This window comes from Homalodisca vitripennis, chromosome 6 (genome assembly GCF_021130785.1).
Source record: "Homalodisca vitripennis isolate AUS2020 chromosome 6, UT_GWSS_2.1, whole genome shotgun sequence".
Taxonomy (NCBI): Eukaryota; Metazoa; Arthropoda; class Insecta; order Hemiptera; family Cicadellidae; genus Homalodisca; species Homalodisca vitripennis.
This window is the reverse complement of record NC_060212.1, coordinates 161,282,445-161,309,178: the sequence shown is the minus strand read 5'-3', so window position 1 is coordinate 161,309,178 and position 26,734 is coordinate 161,282,445. Positions and strand designations below refer to the sequence as shown.

The following is a 26,734-nucleotide window of genomic DNA, read 5'->3' as shown; positions in this document are numbered from 1 at the left end:
GCTTTACCGACTTTCATTTCTAAAACAAAATCTCCAGTCGCCAAATTTATTCGCTTTAATGGTAATAGTATTTTTCTGTTGTGGTGGTTGCATCTATATATGTAATAAAAATTACTAATTTTGTTATAAAATATTAAATGAAATCGTCGGATACTCCATGTTGTGTCCAAGCTTTTTTGTTGGAATGATTCTGTGGTCAGTGCTTCATTTTTATGTGGATGAGTTGTGATTGGATGAAAAAGTACAATGCTTTTTTCCACCAGAAGCTCCAGCTGTCTTCGTTGAAATGTTAACAGCATAATACAGTTGTTCTGCTTTTAGGTTGATCAGTGATCAGTCTTGTTTTAACTAGGTGAAAATAATTGTATTTGTTAATAACTAATTTATTTAAAAAAAGTGTTAATTAGTAATATAAAATTTGTATTCTATGTTGGGTATTATAGATTGAAAAAGAAATATGGAAGAGGTTCTAGACGAAGTTGTTTCAAGTGAAGATCTAAAGGTATGTTGTTACTATGTCAAATTACAGATCAGTAGTTTGTCTTTTGAACATTAATATAACGCAGCAAATCGTTTATGGCTATTATAAACTATTTAATGGCTATCAATCTTTTTCCTCAGTTTAATAATTTTAGGCTAACTGTTGTAGGCATATTTTAAATCTATTTTATTGGTAGTCTTAACTCATAATACGTGTCCATACATGAATATTTGTTTTATTTGTCTAAATGATTTATAGTTACCAATTCTAAGATTTGATTAACTAACACAAATAAGCAATATTCATTCAAGATTTATGTTTGGCCAAATCTTGCTCTTGAACTGATTGTACCATTTTAGTCAATGGTGCAATAGTGATAATGGTTACAAATTGCTTTCAAACCATGAGTCATCTTCATAGCATCATGGTTATTTTTCATGACAGAATGATTTTATGTAGGCCTTGATAAGAATAGAATAAACAAACTACTGAACTCTTGCAACCTAGGTATTTCCAAATGTTGATTCTGATTAGCAACTATTTTGTTTTTCATTTAGCATTCCCATTACTGTAGTAGGCCTAAATGCAATTTACCCTATTTGACAAAACCTTGTAGCCTATTTAGTGTGGATATTAAATCCTAGAACTGACAAGCAAGGTGTTTTTGATGTCTCTGCCAGCTATAATTAAGAAAAATACAGTTCTTATGCTTAATCATTTTTCATCCTATTTTATTCAGAAAAAATTGCCCTTTCATATTATTTCCTAATTATATTTTTTGTTATCGTCTAGACACACTTCTTATGTGTAGAATGAAAAAGAGTTTGTTGTTTGAACTAAAATTCCAAGTTTACCCCGTTGGAAAAAATTTTGTATTAAAAAGTTATTAACTTACATACAAAAGGTATCAAAAACTTAAGCTATATTTATAAGAATGATAAACAATATTTATGTAATTTAATAATAATAGGTAAACTAAATATTAGTAACATTTCACCAAAAAGTGTCAATTTTCTTGTAAAATTTCAACAGGCCATCTATTATCATCATAATTATTTATACATTTTAAATTGAACATTTAAATGGTACCAGTAAGATTAAACGCCGGGGCGGCAAATCACGAATTTGACGTTACCAACGTATTCTGCTCACCCTCCTGAACAAAAAATATATATAGTACTATGGGGTGCAAATGACAAATAACATGATTTTAGGGGGTATATTGATAAGTGGTAAAGTTTCTAATGTTTTAATGTTCAGTTTGTGTGCTGTGTCTGGATAATCTGTTTACTTGAATATTATCTGCGGCCGGGACTGATAGCAGCCTGATAGCATACCTGTTATCTGAGTTGTCCGGGGCATAGGTCAGTTCTACACAAGATATCGTGTTCAGTAGGTCGGATTGAGTGAGTGAGTTTACAATGATGAATCAACCATCCACTAGTTCAACCAACCCTAGTGAATTGTGTGTGTCGGAGTGTTTCGTAGGGCACGTAAAGAGCTTACGTTTTAACCGAAACGAAATTATCTCTTTTTTAATAGAACAGGGCATTTTTAAAAAATGAGTGTATTTGTTCGTCGTGCGGTCGAGTGGTGTTTTTAAACCGGGAGACTGTGTCGTTTCGTTGTGATAGACCACTTTTTTGTTGCTGCTGTTTAGCTATATCCGCCAACACACTAATGGTAAGTGTTCTCTGTTAATATCCATCTATATATTTGAGTTTTTAATGATTTATTTAGTTTTTAAACTTTACATAATTGCCTTTGCATTACATTTCAATTTATATTTTTGATCAGCCCCTCTAGAATTTTATATTTTACTGATAGGTACTATCTCGAGGGATGTTTTTCTTTTATTGACATCAGCGCGGGGCAGCACCGAAGGTGCTGCCGAAGCCCGCGCTGATGGCCGGAGGCACTCGTAATTAATTTTTTTCTCGAAATTAAGAAAAACATTATTAATTTTGATCAAAATTCTGCTCATTTCTGTAATTTCTCATTTACGTTTGCAAAGATGGCGGCGCAACCGATGACGTCATCACGAGGTTCAATCATTGGCCACAAAAGGTCACGTGACGCTAGACGTGGATGTAGAACATGGAGATATTACTGGAAAGTTATTTAATTTTTTATTTTCTAGAACTTCGTTATTTCTCATTTCCACCCCATCAAACCTTATACTTTTTTTTATATAGGACGATTCCAATAAGTTAAGAACGCAAAACTCGTATTTTTCCGCCCCGGCGGTTAATATGATAATTACCATTTAAATCAGTTGGTTGACAGAAATTATGATGGTTTTAGTGAATAAATTCATAATTTATTTTTACTGCTGAATCAGAGGTTAAATTTCTTACAATAAAAACAATATCGCTTAATTTCTAAAATGTTCCAAATTTAACCTATTGAACGCAGTAAAAAGTTAGGCTGCAGTATAGTAAGTGGCCACCACCACAATTGAATCAGGGAGTCTAATTATAAATTAGGAATAAGTAAACTATTGAGTAAAAAACCATACTACAATTATAGTTATTTAAAATTAATTATTGTCAGCTCTTTTAATGTATTAATTAACAATATTGTCCAAAATTAATTTAAACAAAGTAAAATCATTTGTATGTTATTTGAGTAGTGGCCACAACTAAAATGTCGATGGACATGCATTATTTGTGTTGTTACTACAAGATACAAGCTGTCAGAACTTTTATACTTCAAAATAATAAAAAGTAACTTAAATGTTAGACTGCTTTGTTTTTAACATTTAATAAATACACATAGCCTAGATAGATTTTTATTTTTCATTAAATTATTTCCTTTTTAGATATAAAATGACAACTAAGTTATACCTTAATTTTAAATGCTTATAATGTAATTCAGTTTAACATTTTGGTTTTGGTAGTTTACATAGTAATAAATATCAATTATTTGATTGTGGTAAAGGCTGCTCATTATACTGCAACCAAAAGTCAATTGCATTTTATATATAATTTCAATAAACTTCAATATAATTATTTTGTATTTGGCCGTATCTGTCACATATGCGTTTAAATAAGCAAACTAACATATAATCGGCAGACCAAATACCTGTCAAACGACTTTTATTTACATTAAACTGTATAAATAGCAATAGCCTTATTTAATTTCAATAAACATTGAATCGCAAAAAGTACTTGCTCCGCCGGGAGTCGAACCCGGATCACTCACTTGCCGGGTGAATGTGCTACCATTACACCACAGAGCGCTTACTTTTTCCGATTCAATTATTTTGTATTTGGCCGTATCTGTCACATATCTCAAACTAACATATGATCATCTGCGTTTGATATAATTCAAAGACATACATAACATATGATCGGCAGACCAAATACCTGTCAAACGACTTTTATTTACATTAAACTGTATAAATGGCAATAGCCTTATTTAATTTCAATAAACATTGAATCGCAAAAAGTACTTGCTAGTCGAACCCGGATCTCCCACTTGCCGGGTGAATGTGCTACCATTACGCCACAGAGCGCTTACTTTTTCCAATTCAATTACTTTGTATTTGGCCGTATCTGTCACATATGCGTTTAAATAAGCAAACTAACATATGATCGGCAGACCAAATACCTGTCAAACGACTTTATTTACATTAAACTGTATAAATGGCAATAGCCTTATTTAATTTCAATAAACATTGAATCGCAAAAAGTACTTGTTCCGCCGGGAGTCGAACCCGGATCTCTCTCACTTGCCGGGTGAATGTGCTACCATTACACCACGGAGCGCTTACTTTTTTCGATTCAATTATTTTGTATTTGGCCGTATCTGTCACATATGCGTTTAAATAAGCAAACTAACATATGATCGGCAGACCAAATACCTGTCAAACGACTTTTATTTACATTAAACTGTATAAATGGCAATAGCCTTATTTAATTTCAATAAACATTGAATCGCAAAAAGTACTTGTTCCGCCGGGAGTCGAACCCGGATCTCTCACTTGCCGGGTGAATGTGCTACCATTACACCACTTAGCGCTTACTTTTTCCGATTCAATTATTTTGTATTTGGCCGTATCTGTCACATAAAATGCGTTTAAATAAGCAAACTAACATATGATCGGCAGACCAAATACCTGTCAAACTACTTTTATTTACATTAAACTGTATAAATGGCAATAGCCTTTTATATACAAGGTCCAATCAAAAAGTATCCTACCTTTTGGTGCAACGTAAAACTGAAGTTACCTGAAAAAAGCTGGTGTTAATTTTCTTCAAAATAAGCACCCTGAGAAGCAACACAACGATTCCAGCGACGTTTCCACTTCTGGAAGCAGTCTTGAAAATCACTTTTCGGCATCGCCATGAGATCAGCCGTCGTTTTTTTTTTTCATAATTGCTTCTCGACTTTCAAATCTAGTGCCTTTCAATGGTTTTTTGAGGTGGGGGAAGAGCCAAAAATCGCATGGAGCCATATCTGGAGAGTACGGAGGCTGAGGAACTTGCGGAGTGCCGTGTTTCGCCAAAAAAGTTTGAATGAGCTGGCGCATTGTCGTGGTGTAGCCGCCAATTTTGAGACGCTCACAAGTCAGGTCTTTTGCGGCGAATCGCATCTCGGAGACGACGTTGGACACTTAAATAGTACTGTGCATTCACAGTTTGACCCTCAGGGGCATATTTATGGTGCACAACTCCACGGTGGTCGAAAAAAACAGTAAGCATCACTTTGACATTGCTTCGAACTTGCCTTGCTTTTTTTGGCCGAGGATCCTGGGGAGACTGCCATTGTGATGACTGAAATTTGGTCTCAGGGTCATATCCATAGACCCAACTGTCGTCTCCAGTTATTATCGATGTCAAAAAGTCCGCATCATCCTCAAAACATTGCAGCATGTCCTCGGCAACATCCAATCGCCGTTGCTTCTGCTCGTCTGTCAGCAATTTTGGCACAAATTTTGAGGCTAACCCGGCGCAATCCCAAGTCATCCGTTAAAATTGCTTCAGCTGATCCGAAACTGACATCTAACTCAGTACTTACTTCCTCCACAGTCATTCAACGATTTTCACAGATCAAAACTTTTGCTCTCTCGATGATTTCCGGAGTTCGACTTGTTTTTGGTCGGCCCCGAACACGCGTCACTTTCTGCCGAGGTTCGACCACTTTTGAAACGGTTATACCACTCTTTAATCTGCGTAACACTCATTGCCTCATTTTCGAATGCTAGCTGAATTTTCCGAATGGTCTCACTTTGTTTTTCTCCGAGTTTCACGCAAAATATAATGCAATAACGTTATTCCACTTTTTCCATCATCTTCACAGTTAGAGAAAACCGATACGCGCACTTGACTTATCAGTACATACTGACCCGTCTCTGGCGAACCAGTCGGGGGATCAAGATAAGACTTTGTACCTTTCCTTATCATAGTAGGAACTATTGTCGCAACAAATCTTATTTCATTATTGGCAGCAGAAGCCGCAATACACGACGAGGTCGGATAATTTTTGATTGGACCTTGTGTATATATATATATATATATAGACATAGACATAGTTTGGCTTTAATATTTGCTCTCAACTTTATTTTTGGTACTTTAGTATTATTTGGAGGCCACTATTTTTGAAAAATATTTCCTTGTTGGGGCCAAAATAAACTTCATACTATATATATATATATATATATATATATATATATATATATATATATATATATGTATATATATATATATATATATATATATATAATATATAGACATAGTTTGGCTTTAATATTTGCTCTCAACTTTATTTTTGGTACTTTAGTATTATTTGGAGGCCACTATTTTTGAAAAATATTTCCTTATTGGGGCCAAAATAAACTTCATTATGTGTTATTAGTAGCCTACTTTCCTTGTTTCATAATGATTCAAAAAAATACTTGATAAATCATACTTCCTGTCGCCAAATTGTCTCCAAATACGCTAGACGAGCAGGCCTGGGCTTATGAATCATCTTTCATTACTTCATCTTTTTTTAGTGTTTGTTTTCATTGATTGTTTTTCGCTGGATTAATTTATAAATTTATCATGATCTTCGTTTCTGGGAGTTGATTACCTCGAACTGAAGAGTAACATTTTTTTATCAATAGAAAACATGTGGTGATGCAGTCAACTCAATTCTTGCCGACTACTTCCTGATGGGAAGCAGAATACAATAATTGTTAGTCGTAATGACTTGTAAATTTCAAAATAGGTTAAATAAAGCCTGTTCAGAAATCAGAGATTCTTTATTGGTAATCTTTAAGATTACAAGTAGCATCAATGAAAATAAGATGTACATAGTTGTTAAGTCTTATTATAGAGTATTAGTGGTCTTGATTGAGTTGCCTCCAAGAGTAGAATTCCTCTATTGTATAGATAGTTCTCTACAGCAGCCAGTTCTTCATTGCTGTCTTCATTTTCTTGAGATTATCTAGATTATTCTTGATTTCTTCTGGCAGAGCATTAAAGATTTTCTTCCCAGCGTAGGTAGGTTTTTTCTCAAATAAGGTTGTTCTGTGAAGAGGTAGTGGGAAGTTTTGACCATGTCTTGTATTATGCTCATGGAGATCACCATTTCAAGGAAGGTCTCTTGTTTGGCAATACAATATTGTTTCTATTATGTAAAGGGATGTTACTGTAAGTATTTTCAATTCTTTAAATGTAGTCCTACAACTTTCTCTAGGTCCTAGGTTGCCCATTGATTTCTTTTGGATTTTGAGGACTTTTGAAAGGTTGAATTTTGTTGTGCTTCCCCATGCTGCTATTCCATACCTAAGATGACTTTCAAATAGCGCATAGTACTATAGTTTAGTGGATTCAAGGTTGCTAGTTGCATGGGTTCGTCGTAAGGCATATAGAGATGAATTTAGCTTTAGGCATAAATTGTCAATGTGATTTGTCCAAGTTAACTTATTATTTATTGTATTGTTATTCCTAAATAATTCATGTCTTCTGCTTCTTGGAGGTCAGGGAGTTCGGACACCTAGTTTTTATTAGTTCCTATAGTGATTTGCTTAGTCTTGGAGCTGTTTAATACTAGATCATTGTATCTGCAATATTGTTGGGCCATATTAAATGAGATGTAGGAGTTTATTTCCAGCTGTTCAACATCCTTTTGGGCAGATAGCAGAACAGTATCGTCTGCATACATAATAGAATTTGTGTAGTTTTCCAAGAAAGTTGGCAAGTCATTTGTGAATAAAATATATAGGATTGGCCCTAGGACGGAGCCTTGGGGAACACCTCGAGTCACTGGTAGCCCTCCAGACCTGACAGTGCAGGTGTCTCCATTTCTTCTCTGTTTGACCTCCACAACTTGGTATCTTTCACTCAAGTAACTCTCAAACCATATTAGAGCTGACTGTTGAATGCCAAGAGATTGTAGTTTGGCTAGGATTAGGTTATGGCCAAGACAGTCAAAAACTTTACTCAGGTCTAGAAAGATACTGGTGATGGTGTTGCCTTCTTCTAGGTTGTCTATAATAAATTCAACAAGGTCCATTATTGCAGTTAATGTAGATCTTCCTTTTCTGAAACCATGCTGTTTATTTGACAGGAGATTATTGGCTTGCAGGTGAGTGAGGAGTCTAGATAGTTATTTTTTCTATTAGTTTAGATACAGTCGGTAGTAGTGAGATGGGACGGTAGATTGTGGCTTCATCTTTATTTCCTTGTTTATATTTAGGATATATTTTGGCCAGTTTTAGGTTTTTCGGGAATCTGCCTTGCATAAAGGATAGGTTAGTGATGTGGTGTATTGGTCTTAAGAGTTCAGCCTCGCAAAATTTTATGATTTTTGAAGACATTTTGTCCAACCCAGAGGAGGTTTTACTTGCTAGTGAGTGGATTGTTTGTTTAATCTCCATAACTGTGGTGGGGGTCATCTCTGTCATTATGGTTTCTATGTTGTACAGTGGATTATATACTATGTTGTCATTTGATATTTGTTGTTGTTTTATGGTGTTGTCAGCAATATTAACAAAGAAGGTGTTAAGGTGGTTAGCGATTTTATTTGAATCTGTTTCTTCTACTTTATCAATTTTTAAATGAGTCAGGCCTGGTGTTGTTTGGTTTTTAGCAGCTCTTTCTCTATTTATAATTTCCCAGATTGCTTTGGTTTTATTGTTAGCTTGATTTATATAGTCTGCATTGGCCTCCTTTTTAAGCTCTCTGAGTTTTAGATCATAAGCTTTTTTCTTCCGGTTTGCTTCAGTCTTATCTTCTATTCTTCCTGTGAGATTGAACTTGTCCTGCGCTTTAATAAATTCTTTCCGTAAGCTCAAGGCTTCTTCGTTGTGGTATGTATTCCTTTTAGAGTGATGTTGTTTCTTGGTTTTGAATGGACAGGCAACATCTAAGGCCCTAGTAAAGATGATAAGGAAATTGTCATAAGCGTCACCAGTGTAGTTTGATTGTGTCACATTTTCCCAAGTTTCTGTGGCTAAGAGGTGTTTTAGGTTGTTTAAGATTCCTTGGGCTTGTATCCCTATACGTTGAAGATGTTGAGTAGTCAAGTATTTTAGGAAGACTAGCTGTGCAGTATTGACCGGTATGATCTGAGAGACCAGTGTTACAGACTTCTACATTTAGTTTACCTGGAGGGTGGTTAGTGCAGATGTCAATAGAGGAGTTAGAGGTAGGTGTAACTCTCATTGGTGGCAGGGCAAGTCTCCTAAGATCATGTAAGGCCAACAGTTCATTTAGTGAAGCTCGTTCTCTGTTATTGGTAAGGTTATCAATGTTGATATCTCCTGTGACAATGATGTAGGAGTTGTTTGTATGTACTTCTGTTATAGTGTCATCTAAAACTTGGAGTGTTGTCTCAATATTGGCATTTGGTGGTCTATAATAGCCCAGTATATGTAAGTCTATTTTATTGCTTATTTTTATTGTTATTCGAGTTACCTCACATACCATTTCTACACTGTATTTTTCCAGGTGAAGAGAGGTAGGTTATTTGATAAGTCGTGTTCCAGAAAGTCCTTGTTTTGAATTTCTTTTCTTTTCTGTGTCGCAGGTCAAAAAAATTACTTGTGTTGGTGTTAGCTGTTGTTTCTGTGACAGATGTGCTCTCTTCTCCTTGTCTGTGGCATGTGCTATGTTGGCATTAAGTGTCATATCATCCGAAGTATTTGCAAATTTGATGTTTGAGTTTCCTGGTTGTTGCTCAGAGTGTAGTGTTTTGAAATATACAAAATCGAATATGAGTTGCCTCTTTGAATTAGTTGTCCCTCATAGTATTTTTTGTTTATTATTTTGTAGTGTTTGTTGAAAAACTCTTCTATGCATTCACTGGGCTCTCAAAATTTTGCAGAGATTGGCGGAGATGTGGCAACTGCCGTTGTAGATGAAATTCCAGTAGTGATTTGGATTTTGTGGACCCTCCCCGTGGAGTGATTGTATGACCCTTTAGTTTCTTTCTTGTCATTATGATGTGTGATTGCTTGAGCTTTTGCCACTTGCAGAGATACACTGAAATGATTTTTTCCTCGGCTTGCATTCTTTTTTGTGACTTTGGGGGAATTGCAGTAACTATAACTCAGCCTTTTTGTAGTAGCGGGGGTCACTGTCGCTGGGTTACTTTTTATATCATGCAGTTGTTCTTGAAAAGAGTTGAGAAGGTGTTCTATGTGGTCTTAGCGGACCTTCATTTTTGTCAGCTCAAGAAGGAGGGGTGTAGTCATAGGTGATAGAGTGCTGGACTCTGAGGTATCGGTTTGTGTTCCTGAGTGTTTTTACAGTTGTTAAGGCTTGTTTTGGATAAACTTGATCAATATAATTAGTTTTCTGTTTTTTAAGTTCATCTTGAAGTTTTTTAATTTCTTTTTCATAATTTAAAATAATTTTTTCCTTCTCCCGGTCCTGCTCCTCAAAAGTTTTGACTAATTCTATTTGAAATTGTTTCTCTTTGGTGAGCTGATGTTCAATTTGATTTAGAGTTTCAGTTAAGGCCAAATTTCTATTGATTGGTGCGTCTTTTTCATTTTCCAAATCTTTAATTTTCATTTCATATTCAATTTCACTGTATTTTTTAGGTCTGTGATCTGTTGTCATAGTTGGACATTTTTGAATTTTAAATTATTTAGGTCTTGTTTTAGTTTTCCATTTTCGGCCAGCAAGGCATTTCCTACCTCAGCAGCTAAGGTAAGTGAAGTTTCAAGGACATCATCTTCCAAGTTTTTAATTTTTCCTTGAACTTCATCAATTGTTACTTGTGTCAAGGAAGTGAATTCATTATTAATGACTGGTTTGTTTGAGGTGTGGTCAGTTTTATGGTCAAGGATGTGGGAAGTGCTTGGTAGTTGCTTATCTGCGAGGAAGTAAGATTGATGAGTGCCTGCTTCATTGGCCGTAGTGTCAAAATTTGAGGTGTCTTGATCTAATGTTTTACAGTTACTGCATTTCCACACATTAATTTCTGTATTAGTCCATTTTTTGAGGGTTTTTTCAAGTATATTCTGACATCCAGCGTGATACCACATATTGCAGGGTCCAGAACATTTTATTCCTGAGAATTTAACTCCTACAGTACAAGAGCCACAAGAATACTTTGTTGGCATTTCAAATCTAAGTCAAGTTAAGACTGGGTTAATAAAGTGATAAATATTTATTCAGGTTGGTGTAATGTAAAACAGAGTTTGTGAGAGGCAAATAATTTAACAGTGAGTCAGTCTCTTATTTAATATAACAGAGTCAGTTCTTCAAAGTAGAAGTGTGTCAGAAGGAATGTATAATTTTATTTGATTGTCAGGTTTAATCAAGTACCGTGTCAAGTAGAATAATCTAGACAAGCATTGAGAGTGAGATGGTAGTATACAGCAGTGTTGACTAGTGTGTGAGGTCAGTTGTGGGACTGCAGACTCAGCAGCAGCGGGTTACTGCTCCCAGTCCGAGTTGACACACTAGCAACTGTCACAGGTGGTGATGAGTTGGAGACTCAGCACTTGTGAATTGGCCAACTCTTGTCACGTCACTTGTTGGTCATTTAGGTTAGTTTGAATTATAAATTAGACTTGTCAGTTTTTATCAACAACTCAGACTACTAAGAACTTTTTGATTGAGTTAATATTTCACTTAGTAAATTCTTGAGAAGTTCTTTATAAAAATGATAAAAAGTTATTAATATGCTTCCATTGTGAAGTAGGTCAGATTTTACTTTTCTTAAGTTTTTGTTGTAAATTTAAGTTCCTTGGTGGAGTTTAATTGGTGAGTAGACTTACGGTTGTTCCAGTTAAGGTTTGTGCACAAGTTTAGTGATGTTTGTTGAATAATTACCACTTATAACATTACTTTCACTGGAATTCACTATACTAAGACTGTAGTCAGTCTGCCATGTTTGTTTGTTTGTTCTTATTATTACTGCAGATATTTTGGTCCCCCGATAAGGAAAATCTGTCCAAAAATAGCGGCCTCCAGATGGGTAGGGTATGATAAGCGGACCCAGTTTTTTTATATCAAAATTGGCAAATGATATTACTTAATTATAACCATCGATATAATCAATCGATACTGATTAATTATTTTGAACAATAATTAACTTAAATAACCTATATCAACAACTGTAAACACTTTCAAACAATACACACGTAAGGTAATATATCAATTATACATAAGTAAAATTTGTTTATTAAAAATTGCAGTCAATTTTAGAAATTACTACTAAAATTACTACTTGAAATTGCTTTGAAAGATGATGAGACATGTTTTTTCGTGGCTTCAACATGGACTCATACCGAAAAACCCATTGTGTGAAATTTGTGGGAAAGAAACAACTGTAACTGTGAGAGGAGCAAATATGGTCGTCTTCAGTTTTCCTAATTCTGGTTATAATAATTTGTTTGATCACTGTAAATAATACATTCATATATTAATTTAAAACATATGATTGTTATTTAGGAATATATACACTTTTATATCGATTGATAGTCTAGAGTTAGAGATTTGAATATTAGGTATCGATGATTACATTCTTCGATATAAAAAACCGGGTCCGCTTATCAGGTATATAAGGTACTCAGACCTGTACCACTGATTTGTGGTATAACATGTGTAGATAGATATTCCCTTTCAACTGAACCCCCATTTTTGTGACCAAAGAATTTGATATTACCTTGTACATGGCAACTTGCAAACTATACAACTTATATAAACAAACACTAAAATATCAGATTAGTCTAATATAGAATTTGTTCTAGTTTAAAATAAAACAATAACTTCAATATAAAATGATATAAGTATCCTTAGAACAATAAAAAACTAAAGATTCTATACAAGCCTTTCGTCATAATAGAAACTCACTTAAGAATAAAACCTGTATTTCGAAAGACAAAGCTGCAGCAAAGAACAGATTAATACATTGTATTCAAAGAGATATAGAACACATTGGTACTAACATAAAACTTTATAAATTATCAACTTCAATAATTAAACTTCAAATATGAAGTTTCATCATTGTTGTGGCCACAATGATTGATTGTGATTGTTTACTAAAGTTGATAAAGTTTAAAATTTCATAAGTTGTTTGTTTATGTAAGCCTCAAACATCTTATACTAATATATTTAGTATATCTTTTTGAGTGCAACGTAAATTACATCATAAGCTGTATGTAGTTTCCGAAAAAATTCAATATTTTAAACGATTTTCAAAATACATGCAGAGTCTTTTGCCAATGAGGGAACACATATAAAGGACTCGCCATGAGTCTTTAGCCAGTTCTACAGTTAACCCTCTCTCTGGTACATTACAAGAAGGCCTACAGTAAATAATTTTGAAATTCCAGAATGTAATTGTATTAACTAAATCAGAAATGATATTCTGAAAAATTTAACTTTTATTTGTGCAAAAAAAATTTTATAACTTTTTAACACATTGACTGCTGTATAGTTTTTTAGGAAATTTTTGCAAGAAGCTGAAATCATCTAACTGAAAAATCTTTAAGTTTGGCCCTCAGAAACTAAACGTATAACAATAAAAAATGGTTCATAACAAAATTTATACATTTTTATGACGTCATTATTATAAGCGGGTTTTCCCGCGCTTAGCATTAGTGCAAGATATGAATATTTTAAAATAGTTTATTTATGCGTGAATGTGGTGTACCTTTGGCTGTTTATAGTTGAAATATGATGTCCAGTTGTGTTTATGAAGTCGCAATTGGAAAGCAATTGATGACGTCGTTAAAGTTGAGCGGGAATTCCCGCGCCAAGCACTGAGCGAGCACATACCATGTCGTTATGTCATTTACCACAAAAAGAATGTTAGAAATCAGTGGCCATTAGTGTTTATATTTATACCCTATAACTATTTAGGAAAAAAACAAAGTATTTGTTTTATATACATATTTACAAAATCACCCAACATCCTCTTTTGACACTTATTTCTTGAAGCTGCGCATGGTACTTGTCGTAGCAACCCAACGCACACAGTGGCGGTTCGCCAGGACATTGCGCACACATGTACACAGTTTCTTTGCGCCTTCCTTCCTTTAGACACTGACGGCATCTTTGTCCTAGAAGTCGTGCTTTCTTGTCAAGCGCAGTGGTCTTTGAAAGAACGTTGCAGCCGGGTTGCGTGGATGCCGCACTGGAGGAGCTTGTTGTTTTGGGAGGTAACAGAGCATCAATAACCTGTAAGCGAAAATCATACAAGTTGCATAGTATTGGTGTCATTTGCAACATTGTAAAACTTGTAGGCATTTACCATTATCATTTGTAGAAGATGTATGAAAATCTTCTTGTACCAACGTACAGATTATGGTCCCTGGGGTAGTAGGCGAGCATTTGGTCACTCCTATCTACCCCCTTCATGTTGGCATTGTACTGGGACAATAGCCATGGACTTTTTCTCGTTGCACATTACGTCGATTAGATGTTAGCACAATGTTGTTTTCATGTTCAGTAGATAGATATGACACTATCCGCTTGTCCCTCCATTTGGCCACCATGACTCCTTCAGCGTATCATTGTATTGTCTCCCCCACCTGCAGCTTAGCTGTCTTGACGTCAGCTGGAACATGCTTCCTGTCGAGTCTGAGGGTGCCAGTACAGTATGTTTCATTTGCTAAACAAACTTGGAGGCAAGAGCAACACTATTATAGTAGTTATCCATATATAACGAATGGCCTACAATCAAGTTTCCCTCTCATTAGGTGCATAACCACTTAGAGGCGTGGCCTTTGCCCCCTAACTCACCTTCACTACCAGAATACACTGCAAACCTAATCACAAGGCCCTGAGGCTCACAAAGGGAGTACAACTTTACGCCATATTTGTGGCGCTTCCCCTTGATATACTGTCGAAAGAGCAAAACGCCCTCTCCACAGCACCATAACCCTCATCAAGGGAAAGTTCCCTGCATGGATAATATAAATCGTCCATTTTTTGATTGAAAATAGCTAACCAAAATGCTAATTTTTTTCAATCTGTCATCTTTGCCCTCTCCTTCTACATTTCTTGAGAAATGCAGACATCTAAGAATGAGCAAAAATCTATCTCTGCTCATTTGATCTCTGAAACATTTAATATCAAATAATCTGGATGTCTTCCAGTAGTCCTGGGAACGGTTCAGTCTGATGGTTCCCATATGCAGTAGTAAACCTATAAATACCTTTAATTCTGGGAACAGTCAAATCTTGCCATTTGTTTATTCTTGAGTGTTCCCCAAGATTTTGCTTACCATACACTTCAAATGCATATATGTTCGATTCTCGAACAATATTCTCTAGGAAAATATCATCAAGTACCAGAGTAAACCAATCTATTGGCTTGTTGTTACCAGGTACTGGTACTTTGAACCTGCTGTAAATGGTATACAGCGAAGTCCTTATGTGTAAAGGGAGACCACGAAGGGTTGAGATGGTCATTATCTTCATCCAAATTGTCACTTTCATCTCCACTCAGGTCATAGTCGCTGTCCTCACTTATGTCTGCTTCACTGTCACTAGAGTTAGCAGTGTCATTATTTTGTCTAGAGGTCGAAGCAGCCATTTATTAAAATTTTTAAAACCCTAACACAATAAAATAAAATGTGTTATTAACTAAGAACAACACCCCAAACTAAGTAAATTACGAAGCACACGATCAAAACTAAACGAAAGGCGCTACTCGGAAACTGAAAACTGCACAAAAGTGAGGTTATAGCCGATACACAGTGCTGCGGCCGCGAAACAAACACCAAGCAATGCTAACCACAGACTGAGTTGTAAACAATCAAGGGTGCAAAAGCGCGGGAAACTCCCGCGCGCCACACTCAATGTGTTAAGTACTAGTCTATTAGTGTCAGATTTTCATAATAATTTATTATTCCTACCAGATAAAAGCTAGAATAAAGTACAACATGGATACAAAATGTCATTGGCATAGCAATTGTCCTGCCAGCACTAAGTTATTGTACTTTTTGCTTGGAGACAGTAGCCAGCTGTTCCTAATGTACAATAAAATTGTGCACAGTTTCTTGCATATACTGTTAGCTTATTCTAACCCTCAAAATATATTTTTCTCACATTTAACCACTTCAATTTCACAATTAAATGTAATAAAATACTTTCCACAGTCGCACTTTAAAATGTCATGCATTTTCTGTGACGTTTAAATTGATTTTGTGTGAGTTTCATATTAAAAACTTACTAGTACTTCATAGTACTAACCTACTATTGAACGTCACTTACTTTAACATCTATATGTATATAATAATTAACAATACATATATCAAAATATGTGTGTGTGTGTGTGTGTTTGTTTTTTTGTTCCTAATCAAATACCTACCTCAAGTTTCTTAATTATAATTGGCTCTTGGATTTCAGAAATTCGAACGTGAATATCATGAACAACTTTATAAAAGCCAAGTAACTACATCAGCTCAGTTCAATTATGCTTGGTGTCTGGTGCGTAGTAAATATCCTGCAGACATTAGAAAAGGAATCTTACTTTTGGAAGACCTTTACCAGGACAACCAAGGAGATGAAAGACGTGACTATTTGTATTATTTGGCAATTGGGAATGCTAGAATAAAGGTAAGTTATGTCATTCAATCTAAAATGTGTACTTGGTAACAAATATTGCAATAGTATAATATTATAACCACTTAAATTTCAGTTGTGGGACTGATAATGTTTTCTTTGAAAACGAAAGGCCTCACAAAAATATTATTGGAGTGATTGTTTTTTAATTAATTAAAGAACTCCAATAAGTAATAAGCTTCAGCAATGTATATCTTGCTATGTTAAACTAAACAATTCATGAAGGAAGCATGGAATTTTTTCAAATCAGAGAACAATGATTACTATCAAAGTTAGTTTAATTTATAATTATGAATTGCATGTGGTACAGTAATTAACTGTGAGTTTTGAATCTACAGTGTTATAGTTTAATTATGAACATTGCATACACTGTAGTAAAACTTATGAGTGTGAATACATATTATAGAGCATTAAATAAAATAGTATTTAATTATTAACCCAACAGCTGACAATCAGCGGGGTTTCTGTGGCTTATTTCTTGTCTTTACTGGCAATCAACGGAACACCCGTTGTTTTACTTCGTTCTCTCTCGTCACCTGTGGTACATTTACCAGGTGAATGTCGATATGATTTATATACTGGTGGGGCCGGGAAATAAATGCTGAACACTGTAATGCTTTATTTCTCTATGTCAATTGCATCATCACAAATATACAATTCAAAATGTATTTGAAATGTAGTCATGTTCGTAACAGTTTAGCTCGAACAAGCCTGGTTCTTGCTGTGGTTATTGTTCAGTTTTGAAAATAAAGTATAAGTATGCTTAAATAGTGTTTATTATGTGTTGAACTGACTGCAGTGACTACTTACTAATATATTTTGTGATGTGTTTTGTGCAATAATACGGTTTTAATTTTGACGTTTTTTTTTTTGTAGTCTAGTTCTTCTACTAGTAAATTTATTAGGTTTTTACTATTTATAGTTATATTTTATAGCTATAAATATATATAGTATTTCACTTATTTAAATAAAAAACAAAGATATAACGCTTCTGTATTTCATGGAATTTTATACCCACATCTTGAGAAAGCAAAATAAAAATATAAAAAGAATAAGAAAAACAACAAGAAGAAAATAACCAAAAATATAAATAAGTAACTAAAACATTCAAAGACCCTGCTGTTATATCATTAATAGCACAGAAGGAAATTTGGAAAAGTTAATTTCATCTTAAATTTAAACCATTTGGGTATTTAGATTTTAGAAGTAACTGATGGGCTTGTTCAAGAATTTTTTAATTTTAACCTATATAAATTTTCTTCAGGACAAGGGAAGACCTTGTTAATTCCTTTAAGATCATAACAATCTTCAATTTTGTCTTTTTTGTGCTCAGCAGCATGTTTGGCCAATGGCTTCTTGTATTTTATGAAAAATATCAAATCTGTGCCCTGTTATTCTGACTCTTAAGGTGGTTAGATGTTTGTCCAATGTACTGATTGTTACAAAATGTACAATGAATTTGATAAATGACATTCATAGAGTCACAGTTTACTTTACGAATGATGGTACATGTGTTATACCAGTTACGCTACTTTTGAATTCCCTAGAGTTTTTCATAATTATGCATGAACCGCAACATGGTTTGTTGCATGGTTCACATCCATTAGTAACGGGTTGGTGTAGTTTAGGTTGGACAAGATTGTTTTTTCAAATTTGGAGGTTTTTTAAATATTACTCTAGGAGCTTTAGCCATAAAATTTTGGATATCTGAAGATGATAGTAAAACATTATGGGCAATGTTCATAAAACCGTTAATTTTGTGTAGTCCAGGAAAAAATTGTGTATTAAACTTTGTTTGTGTTTTATAATTGAAGCTACTTTGTGGATGTTTTGGTTTGTTTATTTGATTCTTTTAAATTTTGTCTGGGTAATTTAAATGTTTAAGAAGTGTTGCTTAATGTTTGTATGTAATTTAAGAAGTCTATACATTGCTTCTTGGCTCGTATAGGTAAATTTTTTGGAATAGACTTTTTTTATATACATTAAATGGCAACTTGAAAAATGTAGATAGTTCATTGTTTTTTGTTTTAACATGCAGTTGTGTTTACGTCACACACCTTTTGCAGTTTTTACAAAAATATCTTGTTTTTTTTCCACCTTGGGCTGTAGTCTACAACACACACACCCAAACACCAGTTACAATTTCAAACATCTTTAGCAAAAAAGACAAACAATAACGGGTAACACAGTTGCATAGAAACCACAAAAAGAAACAGCTGTGTCAAGGTCATTAGTACTACCGACATTTATATTGATTACAGATTTCAAAAATAGTCTAAAACAGGTTGAAAAAACTTTTTCAAGTTCATAAATAACTTTTAACAGATTATTTTCTCCGAACGGCTGATAAATAAGCCATTAGTCAAATTCGCCCAGGCCTTGACAATCTGGTTGATCGGTTGTTGGTGTTTCTCGGCTAAACTTTGACGTCCGTTCAGTCGGACATTAGCGTCCAAAAGGTTAATAAAAATTAATTCTGTGTACTATTTCTAGTTTATACACCAAGACTAAGTATGAGATGTTTTTGCCATCATAGAATTTTAAATTTGTTCACGCAACTACCTTTTCTAGGTACATCCCCCCTTTTTTTTATAAGAATTTCCATTTTAACTTACCATAAGTGTTATATATCAAAGTGATCTACAGTTCATTGTGAACAAAATTATACTGCATATACATAGATTAACATTTAAAAAAGATTTTTTATGGATTTTATACAAATACCATGCAAATCACCTGAAAACAGCCTGTTGGTTGTAGGGTTAATAGCAACATAATCTCACATGGAGTTTTATTGTAGGTAGTTCCAATAATGGTAGAGTGATTTTTTTTTAATGGGATATCGGATGAGATCTATTTCAATTCATTTTTATTATTTTTCTAAAAAATCCCAGTGGGAACATATATTCGCATGTTGACTATGGATACTAGACATCCAAAAGTCATATGAGAAATTTGCTTTTATTCAACTAAAGAATAATTGAAATAATGACTAATCATTTTTAACACTTTCACTGCCAACATCGTGTTTTCATTTACTTTTGTGAAGTATTGAAGTGTGACAAATAACCAAGTGTGTTTAGTGTGCGTGTTAAGTGTGTTTTGATTTGTGAGCCTTACTATCAAAAGGCCTCACAAAATAAAAAGTTTTTAATGTTGATTACAGTTTTTAAACCAATAAGTTATAACCTCCATCTTCAACATTACATAACCAGGTGTTTTAATTTAAACACTAAAATACTCTCGTATGATTCATTGTAATTTTAGAAACCCATGGGAGAGAGCCCTGTAGTCGATGAAACCCAAATCCACAAAAAAGGCGCATTTACAGAATAAGATCCTTTATTTAATAGCAAATATGTACAAAAAATATAGTTCAAGAAATTCTTTTGATAATGAGATAACAGACTTGAAACAGTATATACTCAATACTGTACTTCAAGTATGTCACAAAAAAGGCCAAAAAGAAATGCCCGAGAACTATAGACCTATTACTAATGTACCAACCCTTAGCAAAATTATAGAAACCCGTATGTTTAAGCAATTATATAAGTATTTTATGGAAAACAATTTACTGTAAAAGAACCAATTTGGATTTAGGCCAAATCACTTTACTGCTAAGGCTATAGAATGTCTAGTAAATTCAATTCTATGGGGTCCAGAAGACAAACAGGTAATTGGTTCTACCATTATAGACATGGCAAAGGCTTATGATGTTGTTACTCACTCTATTATGTTTGAAAAACTTAATTTCTATGGTGTAAGGAACAAAGCATTAAAGTTGATTCAAAGTTACCTAATAAATAGAATGCAAATGGTTACTGTAAACAATGTTTTGTCACAGTATCAGAAGATGGTAGCAGGTGTTCCCCAAGGTTCTGTACTTGGTCCTTTTTTGTTTTTAGTCTTTATTAATGATTTTCATATTAATTTTTCATCCATGTCTGTTGTACTTTATGCAGATGATACAACTCTTCTTTGTTCTAATTTTAATGTGTAGCAACTTAATGTACAATTAATGAATGCTCTTCAACAAGCTAAAGATTGGTATTAAGCCAACAATCTTATTATAAATGAAAATAAGATTCAAAACATAATTTTTACATGCAATAATAATTTAGATTTAGACGATAACTACATTAAACCTGTTAAGCTCTTGGGGATTGTACTCGAAAGTAAACTTAGCTGGAGGCCACATGTGGGAGGTGTCTGTAAAAAACGTTCTAGAGTAATCTTTCTCCTATGTAAACTTAAGTATTGTGTTAATTTTGAAGTATTGTTAATGACTTACTGTGGACTGTTCCATATACACCTTTGTTATGGTACCCGTCTATGAGGCAACTCTAGTGCCTACAAAAAGTTTTTGTGTGGCAAAAAAGGCAATCAGGTTAATGGCAGATCCTTCTAATCAAGAGTCCTGCATTATAATTCCAAAATAATGACTTGCTTGTATTTACATATATCAGAATTTAATGTATGTTAGAGAAAATATCAACACCTTTATCCAGGGCCGCATTTACAAATTCGGCGCCCCTAGGCCTACAGACCAAAGAGCGCCCCCCCCCCCCCCCAGAGGACTCTGATTACACTGACGTAGAAATCCAGTAAATTTCTTAATTACGTAATTTTGATGAAATATAATTACAATAGTATATATATATATATATATATATATATATATATATATATATAGGAGTGTTTTGAATAAATAAAAGCAATGAACCAATGAATGAGTCAACGTCGCACCCCGGACCTAGTTGACCTTGGCCACCCGCTCCGCCGAGCGCCAACACCACCCGCCACCGCAACTTTTTTCTTTTGTGTGCTTTAAAATTTATGCGCCCCCTAAAATTTTGCGCCCTAGGCCTGGGCCTAGTGGGCCTATAGGGAAATGCGGTACTGCCTTTATCTCTCATGAGTTAGTACATGATTACAACACTAGATTTTATTATAATCTTGTAGCACCTCAAGTAAGACTAACTCAGACCTATAATAGTTACAATTCCCAACAGACTAGATTATTCAACAAACTACCATTAATTATAAGAGAACTACCAATTAATAAGTTTAAACTAAGGATTTCAACTTGGCTTAAGACAAAAGCTTTTTACTACTCTGTTGACGAGTACATGAAGTGCAACACGTTTGATCTGTTACGAAATACAGCTGGTTAATGTAACCAAATTAGGCATTTAAATTATATCAAATGTTTTTCATGACAAAGTCTATTGTAACTGAAAATGTTATTTAATGGCCAATAAAGATCTTGAATCTTATAATACACAGTAAAAAATAATTTAATTTTCCAAAAACAATTAGGTTTAATAAGTAGTTGTATATTGGGGGGGATTTACATGATAAATAACTTTTAATTTTTAACTCAAAATAACAAAAAGTTTAGAAATGACTAAAAGTAGATACATTTTGCATTTAGTAAAAACATTCGCACAATAGAAATTTTTATCTAGAAGATATATTAGATTAAAACTGTATATATTTTCGATAGTCGTAAAATTTGTTTTCTTTTGTGAACTTTATTCAGTATTTAATTTCTTTTACCCATAGTACTTTGTTTATTTACTTATTATTATTATATAATGCAGTTATAAAACTACAAAATATATTATTATATTTGGATTTTGCCAATATTTTATTATATTTACATTTTCTGAAAACATCTATTTATTATAAAGTCATGTATTGGTTTATTGGCAGAGGTAATATAAGTTTTATAAAATGCTTTAAAATTCCAGATAATTATTAAGTACAGGAGTGAACACAACCATATTGAGTGTTAAATATGTATTATTTTGTTTTATTATTGCAGGAATATTCCAAAGCTTTAAACTATGTTCGATCATTTCTGAATTTGGAGCCAGCAAATGCACAAGTCCAGGCGTTGGAAGCTACCATTAAAAAGAGAATGGAAAAAGGTAATTTTGTACACATCAAATGTAGACTTAAGCATCAGTGTGGTTTTGTGTTTTAACTTTAACATGCATATTCGTACAGTATGGGTTGTTGCCCATCTATAAAAACACTAGTGAGAAACCTTTTGAACATTAGCTTGCTACTGTCCATCACAATGAGGGGAACATATGAACGCCATCTTATCTATAATGACCCAAAAACAGATATTATTGTTGAGTAGCTTAAACCATGTTCAAAGGCCATTCATATCTTAAAAGTCAACTGTAAGGTTTATTTGTGGTGTAGGCGATAGAGGTCACTCAAAACTATTTCTCCCTCTCTTTTTAAAAAATTCTTACATTTCCTTTTATGTTTTTATTTATTACCTGCAAAGGTTTACTCTTTAAAAAATTAAGCTGGTTTAAATTTTGATACATTTACAATGTAGGTAAGTGGTGTAATATTCTTGTCTTGGCTCAAGTTGTGAAAGTTAAACTTAGTAAATGAATACTGGACTTAAGAAATAGTTTTCAAGGTAATTATTGACTCTTCACATCCAATGGAGGATGGTCTACAAGGAGTTAGGCCAAAAAATTAAACGTGAGTATAACTCTAAATGTACATTATTTTAAACTAACAATATTTGATGTGGAGAGTCAATAACTATCTTAAGTACATTAATTATTTACTAAGTTTAACTTTCACAACGTGAGACGAGACTAGAATATTAAACCACCTAGAACAGGACTTACATTGTAAATATTTCAAAAACAAAAATGCTTAAAACTTTCATGTTTTCAAAACATATTCATCTAAAAAGTGAAAGTTCTGTTTATATTTATTGGTATCACAGTGTTGTGATCACAGTTTTAGACAAATGCCAACAAATTCTGACTAATAAAAAAGGTAAATCTTAAGATCAGCGACTACCGCTCCGATCGCCGTAATTTTTTGCATACAAACACAGGTTAACGTAATTTCACCAAAAAAAAATAGTCCCGATTATCGCCGTAGCCGTTACCCCCCCCCCCCCAAAAAATTTGAAAAAAAATAAAATTAAAAAAAAAACCTGACTGACAGTGCATTTATTTGTTTTTGTGGTGTTATTAGTTCGTAGGGCAGTAGTCCAGGTATTACTTCTAGTATAAAGTCGTCTTATCTTATCAGTGATAAATGTGCGCCGCTTATCTTTTGCCTGTAATGAAACCTGCGTTAGTTCTGTCTGAGTTTTGTGTGTGTAAGCAGCCATGGCGTGATCTGGGCTTGGACTTTGCAAGCTCGAGTTAATTTTTTTTCTAAAAGAGCAAGCAGCGCAAAGCGCTGCACAGCGGGCAAGCATCGCGTGATCTGAGTTTTGAATAGGGAAGCTAGGGTCTTTTTAGCGTGTGACCAGAACCATCGCACGCCATGTCAATAACTTCACTAATTATTCCTTGTCCATATGGGTTTGTTTGTTTACGTCTGGCGGTCAATCGAAGCCGTCCTATAGGTCACGTGATTCTCCCGGCCAATCGGAAACTTTCCTGTTTGTCACGTGACTACTGTCAACTCATCAAAACAACCATGGTCGGCCATTGTTTTTAGTTTGATAGTCGAAAATCTTGTTATTTATGTGTTTTGTATTGCCAACATTGTACTGCCGAAAAACTGGTTTTTATATGTTAGTGATAATCGGGACTATTTTTTTCGGTGAAATTACGTTAACCTGTGTTAGTATGCAAAAATTACGGCGATTGGAGCGGTAGTCGCTGATCTTAATATTTACCATAAAAAATATTTTACACTATTTTCAGTTGGCTACTTCTGGTTTTCAATTCTTACGCATAATTTAACAGTTTAGAATAATAAATAGTATTCTGATATAAGATGACACCCTTGTCACTCAGTGGGTTAAGGGACTTGCCTGTGGTATAAGATCTTATAAAATGGGAAGATTATAGAGGGTTTGTCCGATCACCAACAACATTCTGATGGCAGGATTGGTGATTGGGGTCAGGGATCAGTAGCAACTGAGTTCTGACGTAGTGAACATCGCTTGTGTTACAAAAGCTGGGTAGCACAAAACATCAGAAATAAATTTGTTGTAGTAGCAGTGTTATACAATTAAATCTTACTATTACCTCATCTAAAATACATTTAAGCTGCTTGACTTGGTTAACAAGGCTTACAAAAGACACCTTGTAAGAGCAATGGTTTTCTTGTTGTTTGCTGAATTCAAGAATGCGCAGGAAACCATTGAAGACATAGAGCAATTGCAATGCACTTCAACACGAGTGATGAACAAAATTAACAATGAGTATTCACTGAAATTCTGGAGCAGTTATAAATTGAACTTTAGAAGACTTAACAACAGGTAGGAAACATGGGTGTTCCAGTAACCCTTTTACTAAGGGTCAGAGGGGCATCTCAAACTCCCCATATTCCAAGAAAGATGATGACAGCTTTCCAAGGAGCCTTTGCAGTTTAAGAATCACATTGGCTAAGATGTATAGTTTAGTGAGGCTATTTTTAGGATATCTGAAACGATCATACATTTTTTTAACAGATCTGATCTCATTACATATCAGTAAATGCACATTTTAGGAAGTCTATATTAGCTGAAGGTATCAGATATATTCCTTATAACCAATGAACATAGAGTTTTCTTAAATGAAAAGAGTTTATTGAAAAGGGAGCATTGAATTAAAGACAACAGGTACTTTTGTATTTTCAGGATGTCTCTATTTTTGAAAGTGTTTTTTTTAACGGGACTCTAAAAAAATTACATTATTAAGAATAGATGTTGTTAGACTTACTGTGAAAATTGCATGTTATTATGAAGATCGGTTCTTGTTTTTTGCCTCCCAAAAGGAAGCAATGTTAGTTAGAATGAGGTCACTCTGTTCCTATCTACAATTTGTTATCGGGCTATATAAGTAAGTAAATACATACATATGCATTATAAATAACAAAATTTAACAAGCGGTTATGTGACCAGAGCTTGAATTTAGATATTATTTCATGGGATGTTTCTCTTTTTTGCTTTACTGATAATAGTGGACTCCACAGATAATACCAAAATTCCAACAATTAATGCAGCCTTGTGGAATAGTTTTGTGCTTATTCCCAAATTGTTTCTATTGCATTTTTACAAAAATAAATCAATGTTATTTTTTTAAATTTTACTTCTTGGATCGTGCTTATACCAAATAATACAGACTATTAATGTGTGCAATACAATTTATATTACATTTGTTTAGTTCTATATTACAGTTCTGCATAGTAATACAATGAGTTATGTCTTATTGAATTGTTACAGAAGGACTGATGGGCATGGCACTGGCAGGTACAGCTGTTCTCGCCATGGGAGGCCTTGTTGCACTAGGAGTAGCACTCGCCAAGGGGAAATCCTAATCTGAATCTCAAAAATACCAAATCCACTGTTTTTATCCATAATTATTTGTAATAATTAGGTTGCATTTGTATTTTTCAGAATAAAGTGACAGTGGCAAATCCTAAACTGTTTTATCTTTATTATATGATTCTGGGATACAGCAGGATTATTTTTATACAGTAAGAACATAGTTTCACTTTTTATTTATTGTGCTTGCTAAGAAAATGTTTTAAAGTTGAGTGTTTTAATAAATTATTATATAGAAGAGGTACACAGAGTCAATGATGTCAGTTAGGTTCAGTTATCTTGTTTTTATTTTATCAATATCAATACAAAAGTAGTTTTTTTACCATTTATGTTCCTTTTCAGTTTCGTGTTTCACACATGTGCGATATCTGTATGCTAACAGTGTTACCAAGTGAGTTTTTGTAGTTTGCCATTGTAAAATTCCTTGATAATGTGATATTGTGTATTATTTGAAGTATTTATGAATTAGATTTATTTATAGTCACTGAGTTGTTTTGATGTTATTCTAACTTACTGCATGTTAGTGTGATGTATAAACATTGTACATTAATTACAGATAAATAATAGTATATTTTGAAGCACAGCAATTTTATTTTCTTCTACAAAAGTACCCTTTTCCTTTTGAATTGAACCCCAAATCAAAATAAAAAACAAACATTTTTTAATTATCATTTTTACATGAAAGTAGTGTTTAATCTTAATTAACACCTTTACTGCTGGTCTATACTGAGTGATTATAAGGAATCTCAAAATACACCATGCTATAAGGCTTTTGCTGCAGTCAACTTGTTAAACTGTTTTTCAACATAGTACCATCAGGCATTTGTCTGAGCAGGTGACCAGCTTATTTAAACCTCCACAAAGAAATATCCCCCCAGTGAAGACAGCCGTATCATTTATATGTCACTTTGTGTGTTGATATACA

General features: G+C 33.8%; 1 protein-coding gene across 1 annotated transcript; it reads left to right on the top strand.

Moving 5' to 3' along the window:
- Window positions 1-283: 283 nt before the first annotated feature.
- Window positions 284-26,392, top strand: LOC124365110 (mitochondrial fission 1 protein-like). The gene is made up of 4 exons (XM_046821053.1): window positions 284-502; window positions 16,284-16,493; window positions 22,327-22,432; window positions 25,708-26,392. The coding sequence occupies exons 1-4, from the start codon at window positions 458-460 to the stop codon at window positions 25,800-25,802; spliced, it is 456 nt and encodes a 151-aa protein (XP_046677009.1). The 5' UTR covers window positions 284-457; the 3' UTR covers window positions 25,803-26,392.
- The last annotated feature ends 342 nt before the right edge of the window (window positions 26,393-26,734 follow it).

Bases quoted from the DNA above. Each gene is read 5' to 3' on its own strand.
- LOC124365110 (XM_046821053.1), top strand. From the start codon at position 458: ATGGAAGAGGTTCTAGACGAAGTTGTTTCAAGTGAAGATCTAAAG. The intron at 503-16,283 runs GTATGTTGTTAC...CTTGGATTTCAG, and splicing joins TTTCAAGTGAAGATCTAAAG to AAATTCGAACGTGAATATCA. The intron at 22,433-25,707 runs GTAATTTTGTAC...GAATTGTTACAG, and splicing joins TAAAAAGAGAATGGAAAAAG to AAGGACTGATGGGCATGGCA.